At 43.5% G+C, this 11274-nt stretch overlaps 2 protein-coding genes across 3 annotated transcripts; one reads left to right on the forward strand and one right to left on the reverse strand.

Annotated features, from left to right (window-relative positions):
- The first annotated feature begins 2836 nt into the window (after positions 1-2836).
- On the forward strand, positions 2837-7370 carry aldob (aldolase b, fructose-bisphosphate). Its single transcript, NM_001123627.1, is given in 9 exon segments — positions 2837-2883; positions 3623-3735; positions 3917-4122; positions 4458-4512; positions 5762-5922; positions 6129-6212; positions 6408-6582; positions 6709-6908; positions 7106-7370. Coding segments are annotated over 8 exon segments (1089 nt in total). The 5' UTR covers positions 2837-2883; position 3623; the 3' UTR covers positions 7202-7370.
- A 47-nt stretch (positions 7371-7417) lies between these two features.
- Positions 7418-10289, reverse strand: si:dkey-74k8.4 (L-asparaginase). 2 transcript variants are annotated; one of them, XM_014212522.1, is made up of 7 exons: positions 10157-10289; positions 9213-9352; positions 9020-9115; positions 8784-8944; positions 8571-8654; positions 7846-8008; positions 7418-7685 (listed from the first exon to the last, which is right to left on the reverse strand). In XM_014212522.1, the coding sequence occupies exons 1-7, from the start codon at positions 10272-10274 to the stop codon at positions 7599-7601; spliced, it is 849 nt and encodes a 282-aa protein (XP_014067997.1). In that variant the 5' UTR covers positions 10275-10289; the 3' UTR covers positions 7418-7598. The 2 variants fall into 2 exon arrangements, with proteins under 2 accessions (XP_014067997.1, XP_014067999.1); XM_014212524.2 differs by lacking the exon at positions 10157-10289 and adding an exon at positions 9732-9864.
- Positions 10290-11274: the final 985 nt, after the last annotated feature.

Raw genomic sequence — 11274 nt, forward strand, 5'->3', positions numbered from 1 at the left:
GCTGTTATAATGCACTCTAACTGTAGTTATACTGCACTCTGACTGCAGTCTATGTGTTATCTGCGGATGGAGAAGTGAAGTATGTAGTACTGTATAAATAAATGTTGGTAGCGGCCACAGGTGGCATATTATCTCACTGTTTTATTTGTGGCTGCAAGTAAACAACACTAAAGACTGTAACAGCATTGTCTGGTTTTGGAGATCAAAGTACAGAAATAAAGTTTGTGCCTCATTTGTGGTTTCTCACTCTTGCTCTCACTCTCACACTTTCATTCATTTTCTCTCCAGTGAATGAGAGGATGATGGGAACGGACTCTGACCCAGAGTGTTTGTGAGACCATTGTTGGCGGTTCCATGGTCCATCTTGTGTAAGCTTGATTTGTAATAGCTTGTGCGTTAGTTTTCCACCCTGCCTACCTCATACCCGGGGTTCAAATACATTTGTCTGATGCAGTCATTCACAACACCCCTACTGTGTAGCAGAGCGCCCCCTCCCTATGCCATTGGCACACCCATTTGTTGTTTTGTCCCGTTATCGCCATCTTTTATGAATGATGTCTATAGAGGCGGAACAGGAATTTAGGTTTATCCCTGTCCATAGCCAGTAACATAATACACCCTTCACATTATACAGTTTGGTTGGCACACATTTGTACACTTCAGTATCAGTTGACCTTTACGGTTGTAAAGTGGTAGGCCGCCGTATGATTCTACAGGAACCTTGTCAGAGCAGTATATCAAATAGGTGTTGACCTAGACAGACACAAACATGAGCTATTCACTGAGAGTCAGGGGAATAAGTAACATGTTCATTTCATAATGTGGATTCTGTCATTTGACACCGATCTATTGTAGATGATAACCCCATTCACAAACCGACATATCCAGACACATCCAAACATATTACTGAGAGATGTACAGACAGACATACCAACAGACTGCAGACACACATACACAACAGCAGGAAAGACACAAGACAGTATGAAAACCTGAAAAGAGACATTATACAGTGAGGGAAAAAGTATTTGATCCCCTGCTGATTTTGTACGTTTGCCCACTGACAAAGAAATGATCAGTCTATCATTTTAATGGTAGGTTTATATGAACAATGAGAGACAGAATAACAAACAAAAAAATCCAGAAAAAAGCATATCAAAAATGTTATAAATTGATTAGCATTTTAATGAGGAAAATAAGTATTTGACCCCCTCTCAATCAGAAAGATTTCTGGCTCCCAGGTGTCTTTTATACAGGTAACGAGCTGAGATTAGGAGCACACTCTTAAAGGGAGTGCTCCTAATCTCAGTTTGTTACCTGTATAAAAGACACCTGTCCACAGAAGCAATCAATCAATCAGATTCCAAACTCTCCACCATGGCCAAGACCAAAGAGCTCTCCAAGGATGTCAGGGACAAGATTGTAGACCTACACAAGGCTGGAATGGGCTACAAGACCATCGACAACAGCTGGTGCGATTATTCGCAAATGGATGAAACACAAAAGAACTGTCAATCTCCCTCGGCCTGGGGCTCCATGCAAGATCTCACCTCGTGGAGTTGCAATGATCATGGAGCTCTTTGGCATCAACTCAACTCGCCGTGTTTGGAGGAGGAGGAATGCTGCCTATGACCCCAAGAACACCATCCCCACGTCAAACATGGAGGTGGAAACATTATGCTTTGGAGGTGTTTTTCTGCTAAGGGGACAGGAAAACTTCAATGCATCAAAGGGACAATGGACGGGGCCATGTACCGTCAAATCTTGGGTGAGAACCTCCTTCCCTCAGCCAGGGCATTGAAAATGGGTCGTGGATGGGTATTCCAGCATGAAAATGACCCAAAACACACGGCCAAGGCAACAAAACAGTGGCTCAAGAAGAAGCACATTTAGGTCCTGGAGTGGCCTAGCCAGTCTCCAGACCTTAATCCCATAGAAAATCTGTGGAGAGAGCTGAAGGTTCGAGTTGCCAAACGTCAGCCTCGAAACCTTAATGACTTGGAGAAGATCTGCAAAGAGGAGTGGGACAAAATCCCTCCTGAGATGTGTTCAAACCTGGTGGCCAACTACAAGAAACGTCTGACCTCTGTGATTGCCAACAAGGGTTTTGCCACCAAGTACTAAGTCATGTTTTGCAGAGGGGTCAAATACTTATTTCCCTCATTAAAATGCAAATAATTGTATAACATTTTTGACATGCGTTTTTCTGGATTTCTTTGTTGTTATTCTGTCTCTAACTGTTCAAATAAACCTACCATTAAAATTATAGACTGATCATTTGTTTGTCAGTGGGCAAACATACAAAATCAGCAGGGGATCAAATACTTTTTCCCTCACTATATAGCCAAGCTACCATTGCTCATTGTGTATTTATTCCTTGTGTGATTTTGTCTTCTTCTATTATATATTTATTTTTGTATTCTGCATTGTTGGGAAGGGCCTATAAGTAAGCATTTCACTTAGTCTACACCTGTTATTTATGAAGCATGTGACAATTAAAATTAGATTTGATAATAAGGAATACCTGCACACACACACACAAACCATCATCATGCACTCAACGCATGCTGCTATGTATAACAAAGGATTTACAGAGGGATGCTCCTTTACCTCGAAGTAATACTTTCAAGTTCTGATACAACTCAAAGTCCACAAAAGACGCATTATACACAAAAACGCCCCCTGCCCGACTGTCTGGACCAATAGCATTTCCAGTGGGGATGCACGCCCGTGCCACATCACTCAGCTTTCGTCACCCGTCCGATAAATAGCACTTTGTTTCGAAAAATCGTTCATCTTCTCAATTATTCCGAATTACTGGGAGGCAGGAGAGGCAATTTCTCTATTCGTTTTCTGCAATTGGTGTTAACTTTGTCATATATTCAAGTAAGTTTGACTTTCAGCTTCATTTTCACGATTAGCTTATCTATGAAAAGGCTCAAATGTCAAAAATGTTTTCTGTTTCCAGGCTACAAGACTTAAAACAGAGGCTCTTAAATGTTGCAATGAAATTAAGTTTACAATGTTTCAACCCGATGTTGCAAGAATATCTTGGATGTTTGCAATGTTTGAGGCTCCATGCGGTACTCTGCAGCCTATGCTCTTCACTTCTAGTCAAATTTGTATTCGTTGTAGGCAAACTGTATCTGCAAAAACGTGTACATTTTTCCATAAATCTTTTTTTCTTCAAGGTTGATATTAACTTGTTTAATCGAAAACAGTTTCTGTAACTCGATAGCGCATGCATGGCGTTGTTAATTTGGCGTGAAACGCGCCACAAAATTGTGTAACTTCTAAAAAAAATATTTACGTTGAGTCCTTGTGAATCTGATCAAATTTGATGGCTCTTTACCATCTTTATGGTGTGAATGATTTGACTGACTTCTATAGTGAACTGTGAACCTGTTTGTCCTAGGTAGGGGCAAGGTAACTTATTAGCTTTCAGACTAAAGTTCAAACTGCGGACAAGCCAAATATTGACAGAGTTGGGTAGGGTGAAGGGTCCTGGTGGTAGGTATACTGTTAGTGTCTGAGACTATGCAACACTAACAACCACCAGAACTAGCGTACACTGGATTTTAGGTTAATGGACTGAATTCTGTTCTGTGTTCTCTTTTCTCCACAGGATGACTACCCAGTTCCCATCCCTCTCTCCGGAGCAGAAGAAGGAGCTCTCTGACATTGCCCAGAGGATTGTGGCTCCAGGGAAGGGCATCCTAGCAGCAGACGAGTCTACAGGTGAAGCAAAGCTGGGCATGGATGAGTGGGGTGGCGGGGGGAGTTGGCGAGGTTGGAAACTGCTGATGTATTTTTCTCAGCAAGTAGCAGTGTTGGCCATCTGAAGGGTGAGCGTTAGAGGGAGACGTTAAGCAGTTATAGGTATCTGTCATTCTTACATTCCCATCATTTCTCCGACTAGGCACAATGGGTAAGCGCCTGCAGAAGATCAACGTGGAGAACAACGAGGAGAACCGTCGGACTTTCCGTGACCTCCTGTTCTCTGCAGTTGACCCCAACTGCATTGGCGGAATCATCTTCTTCCATGAGACGCTGTACCAAATGTCGGACAAGGGCGTCCTCTTCCCCCAGGTCATCAAGGACAAGGGCATCGTGGTCGGCATTAAGGTGAGAAGACCAGTGAGATCTGGTCCCTTTTTGAATGCCATCCTTGATCTGGGACAGTTTGCTTGGTGAAAACAAGACAGGGAGGAAGTATGTATTTTCAAAAGTACTCAGACAGGACCTGAGGCTATGCTGCAGTTGTAATGAATGACTCTTCCATAGTCTACTGATAAGACTGGTTGAGTGAAGACAATTATGACCACACGCCCATCCATCCAACAAGTAATTACTGGACTATCTGCTATACTGGCTTCACTTACCAAGATTGGATGTCATAATGACACTAAGGATTACACACTACTGGGAAAGGGGTTATAGCTTGAAAGTTTGTTTTCTAGGTGGACAAAGGCACAGCTGGTCTGAACGGAACAGATGGAGAGACTACCACACAGGGTAAGATTACGCTCTTTATTTCTGTTGCAACTAAGTAACAAAGCCTTGTGTCAAGTCTGAAACCAGTTTCTCAAATCCCAAGACCACATTGAATCAGTTTGACATGATGGATTGCAAACCGTCAACAGTAAAATGCATTGCATCACTATGAAAGCAAAGACTGAACAAAAATATAAATGGACCATGTAAAGTGTTGGTCCCATGATTCATGAGCTGAAATGAAAGATTCAGAACTTTTCTGTACACACACACAGCTTGTTTCTCAATTTTGTTTACTTCACTGTTAGTGAGCATTTCTCATTTGCCAAGAGAATCCATCCACCTGACAGGTGTGGCATATCAAGAAGCTGATTAAAAGGCATGCTCATTACACAGGTGCACCTTGTTAAAATAAAAGGCCACTACAATGTGCAGTTGTCCCAACACAATGCCTCAAGTTAAAGGAATGTGCAATTGGCATGCTGACTGTAGGAATGTCCACCAGAGCTGTTGCCAGAATTAAATGTTAATTTCTCTACCATAAGGTGCCTCCAACATAATTTGAGAATTTGGTATTAAGTCCAACTGGCCTCATAACTGCAACCCGTGGGTGAGCGGTTTGCTGATGTCAACGTTATGAAGTGTACCCCATAGTGGGGGTATGGGCAGGCAAAGCTACGGACAACAAACACAATTTAAATTTTATCGATAGCAAAATGAATGCACAGTGATACCGGGACGAGATCCTGAGGCCTGTTGTGACGTTTTATCCGCTGCCATCACGTTTCAGCATGGTAATGCTCAGCCCCATGTCGCAAGGATCTGAACAATTCCTGGAAGCTGAATGTCCCAGTTCTTCCATGGCCTGCATACTCAGACATGTCACCCATTGAGCATGTTTGGGATGCTCTAGATTGACATGTTAGATGGTGTGTTCCAGACAATTTCCATCAACTTCGCACAGCCATTGAAGAGGCGTAACATTTCACAGGCCAAAATCAACAGCCTGATCAACTCTATGCGGAGATGTGTCCTGCTGCATGAGGCAAATCGTGGTCACACCAGATACTGACTGGTTTTCTGATCCACGCCCCAGCTTAATTTTTTTTGTCATCAACAGATGCCTGTCTGTATTCCCAAACATGTGAAATCCATAGGTTAGGGCCTAATGAATTTTTCAATTGACTGATTTCCTTATGAACTGTAAATCTTGGACATTGTTGCATATTGTGTTTTTTGTTTAAGTATAATATCATCTTTCTCTCATCAGGTCTTGATGGACTCTCGGAGCGTTGTGCTCAGTACAAGAAAGATGGTTGTGACTTCGCCAAATGGAGGTGTGTGCTCAAGATCTCCGACGCCTGCCCCTCGGACCTCGCCATCGCAGAGAATGCCAATGTCCTCGCCAGATACGCCAGTATCTGCCAACAGGTGTGTGCATGCCATGAGAACTTCTCCCTTCTAAAACTATAGTACCCTAGGATAGGATGAACTTTAATGTCCCAGAAGGGAAACTGTCAGATGTACAGTACTACTGCTGTACCTGACTTCACAACTAACAAATGATCAGAAATTCCTTAATGGTAAGATTTGTCTACATAAGTGTGTACACCTGATAATTCTCTTCCTCTCGTCAGAACGGCCTGGTGCCCATCGTGGAGCCAGAGATTTTGCCTGATGGAGACCATGACCTGCTGCGCACTCAGTATGTCACTGAGAAGGTGAGCTCATAACCTTGTTATACACTCAAATCTGTTGGCCTTCAGTTAATTTGAATCACTTTTCTCTCCCTTCCACAAAGCCAGTGCTGGACTTGTTTAACAGCATGAAATTACAAACCTATCACCCCAAATCTCTTAGTCACACTCCAATTGACATGGCTGAACTGAACGCATCTAAACCCTCCTTCTCACCAGGTCCTGGCTGCCACGTACAAGGCTCTGAACGACCACCATGTCTACCTGGAGGGCACCCTGTTGAAGCCTAACATGGTCACCGCTGGACACTCCTGCCCCAAGAAGTTCACCCCCCAAGAGGTTGGCATGGCCACCGTCACCGCCCTAAGGCGCACTGTTCCTGCCGCTGTGCCCGGTGAGCCTGGTTGTAGGGGTGGTGATGGGATCAACACAATGGGTTAGGTAGATTTGAAGGACTAAAACTTGTATATTTAGTTACGATCAGGCGACGCTGAAATTAACCCCCCCCCCCCTCTCCCAGGCATCACCTTCCTGTCTGGAGGTCAGAGTGAAGAGGAGGCCACCCAAAACCTCAATGCCATGAACCTGACCTCCCTCCACCGGCCTTGGAAGCTCTCCTTCTCCTACGGCCGTGCGCTCCAGGCCTCCGCCCTCGCCGCCTGGAAAGGCAAGGCCGCCAACAAGCAGTCGGCGCAGGACGCTTTCACCTCCAGAGCCAAGGTATGATGGTGGGGCTATTCTAGGGTACAGTGGATGACTTACTTGCAGGTGCTGGCTACAGGGATATTGTTGGGAAGCTATTGTATGGTGGCGGCCTCTACTTAAAATGAATTGGGTTCCAATTTTATCTCCTTTCTCTCAAAGCTTAATTCTGGAACCACTTGTTTTTTTCACTAAAACACAAATTTCAATTTCAGAGCAACGGTTTGGCCTCCAAGGGAAAGTACACAGCAGTCAGCAGCGATGACCAGGCTTCCATGCAGTCCCTGCACACAGCCAACTATGTCTACTAACTAGAGAACACAGCAGACGCAAGGAGCACAACATTGAGAAATTGTCACCTACACACAAAGCAGGAAATTAATCAGCTGGGTTGTCTGGTTTTACTGGTCCCTCCCTTCCCTAATGACAGATCCAGTTGTACAAGTTATTCTCTGGAGTAAATAAATGGTGTATAACAAAGCATTTATAAAAGTGTCATGCTGTTGGGGACAAAACACTTAAGGGGATTGTCAGTATATTCATTTATCAATAAGCAAAGCATTGTACGATAACACTTTTTGCTGAAAGTATGTACACTGAATTAACTTGAATGTCTAGGGTTGTTGGCTGGTTTAAAAAGGATGAATTTCTTGGGGGGTGTACAGATCATCCCGTTGGCCATGTGTAGCAGGTAGGCCTGTTGGGGAACTAAGTGAAGGGGTGAAACAGTGTCAGGATGCTGGGCAGGTTGTGCTGGGCCTCGTCCACTGCAGTCCAACCCCAGATGTCACGCTCCTGAAGTGTGCAAATAGGGTTTCGGGGGAGTTAAACTAGGATTGCGAACATTTAACATTGGTCTTAACAATTTAAGGTCATTAGGCTGCCCCAGGACTGCAGCTGCCATATCACCGGTAAAACAGCCAAACCCTTGTCATATTTACAGATAAGGCAGTACCAGAGGGGTGGCTCCGTATTCCAGCAGCCTGGACACCATGGTCCTCTCCCTCAGCCTGACTGCAATGTGCAGCGCTGTACGGCCATTATAGTCACTCTGGTCCAGGTTCACTCCAGACAGGTACCAGGCTTGCAACAGCTGGTAGTCCTTGTTCTGGACAACCCTGATCAAAACACAAAAATGGACATGTACCCACAAAATTTAAAATAAACTAGATTGATTGGATATTTTCTTTCAGCTGCAATATAACTACCTGACAAATTACAGATCTCATTGTCAGCAAGTCTAAGATCTGTTTATACTTTATGCATCTTTTGTTCAGCTTCTGAAAATACAATTTTTGCACATGGAAAATATATTTACAGGCAGTTTAGATGGTACAATGATTCTCTATGCTGTACTTGTTTTGTCAACTGAAGTTAGGTAAACAATTTTAGCAACCAGGAATTGATGGGATTTCTGCATAGTGCATCAAGGATTAGCACAACACACTTGTTTGCTTATAGACAGATAAGCGAGCTGTATATGCTGTGACCAAATGCCTTCCCTGTAGCTCAATTGGTAGAGCATGGTGTTTGCAACGCCAGGGTTGTGGGTTCGATTCCCACGGGGGGCCAGCACAGAAAAAAAAAAATGTATGAAATGTATGCATTCACTACTGTAAGTCACTCTGGATAAGAGTGTCTGCTAAATGACTAAAATGTAGCTAGATAAGATGTACTCACTTGATCAGCTCCAGCCCGATCCTCACAAGCTCCAAAGACAGAGGGGCTCCCTTCAGACGCAGGATGCGGATGATGTCAAAGTGCCTGGAAGGAAAAATTACAATGGAATACTTTCATTCCAGGAACATCTTTCAAATTATTTGACAGACAATTGTATTTGTCACTCAGTTGGTATTCATATCACAAAAGCAAATCTAATTATTCACACTGCACCTGTTCTTGATGGCCAGGTGAAGAGGTGTGTATCCAAAGCGGTCTTTGAGCTGGGTGCTGGCTCCTTTACCCATCAGGTACTTGACCATATCCAGCCTGCCCTTCTCACAGGCCTTGTGGAGGGGGGTGGTGCCGTCGTAGTCCCCACAGTTCACATCCATCTGCGGGAGAGAGGGTGTGTGTGAGGAGTTTCTCAGACAATGTGTAAGGTGTCTGTGTGGTGAAGAAATCCTCACCCTCTCCAGGATCTCCTGCAGGGAGAGGAAGTCATTGTTCTCCACACATCCACAGGCGAAGGAGGGCAGCATCTCCCCGATCATCACTTTGACCTCCTGAGAAATAGATGGTGGGTGAACATCTGTCATGTTATTGGTCAAAGGTCAGAATAACTTCTTAATGAACCATTCGAATTGCTACTTGGTAACACACTTCTTGGCTCTTGTTCTTCAGCCACTTCAGCTTCAGCACTTGGCCTACCCAGTGCAGAAACCTTCTGTCTCTGGTAGCAGTGCCCAGAATTATGATGGGTTTGGTGACAATATCCAGTCCGTCCTGTGTGCTGTCCATCTCTGCAAGGATGATTTAGAAGATGAGTTTATGGGGTGGTAGCCAATCAAATAGGCTACACCCAATGATGAAATGAACCCAGAGTGATCAAACTTTTGGTTTAAGTAAAGTCAGCTAGCCATCTAATAAAATATATATATACAGTAGGAAGAGAGGAATATGTTAAGAGGTAGCTTTGCCTACTAAAAACCTTTGCTTAGCTAGATAGCTAAGTTAATATTAGCATTAGACAACTTTTTAGTGTTGACTCTCGAACTAATTCCCCAACATTGTAGTAAAGTAGCTAGCTAATTGACAATGTATTTACGCAGAGTAAAAGCTCAAATACCCATTGCAGACTCAAATTGAACATAACAAAATTCTTGCGCTTGCGTGGCTCACCTGCGGCCTGCTGAGTGCTGCTCTCTATACTTGATGCTATCTATGGTGGTCAACCTGACCGTTGACCACTTGGGTCGTCACTAGTTACCACAGTAACAAAGTCATAATTATGGCTAAACCCCGCCTATTTCTACAATTTATCTTCTACAATCTGATTTTTAACCCTAACCTTATGCCTAACCCTAATCTTAAATTAAGACCAACATTTTAGATTACATGAATTTTTACGACTTTGTGGCTGTGCTAACTAGTGACAACCGTTGACTTGGTCGCGAGACCAACTGGCCTAGCTAGCTAGTACCTTGAGGAGGTAATTGCAGCAGAAAATAAAATCACTCCTCTAACGGTCAATGTTTGCTTAAGTGGCTTATCAAAAGCAACGTGGCAGGTCAGAATAAGTAACGTGGCAGGTTAGGAGAACTAACCTAGCAGCAGGTTAAGGTTAGGAAAAGGGTTAGGTTTAGCTAGAATGCTACAAAGAAACAGCGAAACGGTCTTGAGTGGCAACCAATCTGCCCAATTAGCTGTTAGGCTGTCATACATATATTGATCCTCCCACTTATTTCACAACGCCCACTTTGACACACTCTACATATGCAGTTACCAATGACTCACATTAACGGGCGTATCAATTCATGTGGGTGCATGGAAAGCAAACACCTAAAAAACATTTTTTGAGGGGGGAGCAAATTAATAATGATGCTATATATAGCTACACATACAGTACTAGCCACATAAAGTTAGGCCTTCCATTAATTAAGCTGGGTCAGCAGCTACCATCATCAGATGCTACCATGGTTAGTATTAGCTAGCCATGCTCTTTGCATCCCCTTCCATGAAAACTTTGTGTTTTGTTTTTTCCATTTCATATGCCATTTAGAGTGCTGAGGAGCATAGCATTTCCACTGCCCATACTGCCTCAACACCCATGTAAATAGGAGAGATTTTACCAAACACATTCCACAATATGAGTCAATACGTGTAACCAGTGCAACTACGAGAGCCCCAGGTGTAACACTGCAACTGCAGGAGCCCAAGGTGTAACCAGTGCAACTGCGAGAGCCCCAGGTGTAACCAGTTGATAAGAGAATTATCTAATAAAGGTAAATGAATCAATAAACCATGATGAATTATTAGTCATACAGCATGGTTAATGAATAATCAATGTAATGATCAATGTAGTGATCGATTGGTCTGATTAGTTCCAGAAAGTCCAGGAACCACTGGAGAGGGAAAGAAATGTGTGTATGCAATTAGTATAGAGAGCTACAGAAGCAGATGGTCAAGGGAGTAAAACTTCAAAGAGTTCCTAACCTTGAAGGAAAGGAACAGGCTGAGCCAGAATGTGATAAACAGCGTGAGAAGTCAATGGGGATTGCAGGTCACCAACAGATTGTGTGTAAATGCATGCGCGTAAGTAAGCAAGAACTATATAATGACTGTTTTGTTATCCTGACGCCAGAACATTCTCTGAATAAAGCTACAGAAACCTTTTGCAGAAAGCTGAGTCCTTGCCTAATTATTTGAACCCATTGTCTTACAA

This window comes from Salmo salar, chromosome 09 (genome assembly GCF_965601325.2).
Source record: "Salmo salar chromosome 09, fSalSal1, whole genome shotgun sequence".
In the NCBI taxonomy this organism is placed as follows: domain Eukaryota; kingdom Metazoa; phylum Chordata; class Actinopteri; order Salmoniformes; family Salmonidae; genus Salmo; species Salmo salar.

Coding starts and splice junctions, on each gene's coding strand:
- si:dkey-74k8.4 (XM_014212522.1), bottom strand. CDS start 10,274: ATGTATGACAGCCTAACAGCTAATTGGGCAGATTGGTTGCCACTCAAG. Junction 9,353..10,156: donor TAACCTTAACCTGCTGCTAG/GTTAGTTCTCCT, acceptor TCATCCTTGCAG/AGATGGACAGCACACAGGAC. Junction 7,686..7,845: donor AATACGGAGCCACCCCTCTG/GTACTGCCTTAT, acceptor TGCACACTTCAG/GAGCGTGACATCTGGGGTTG.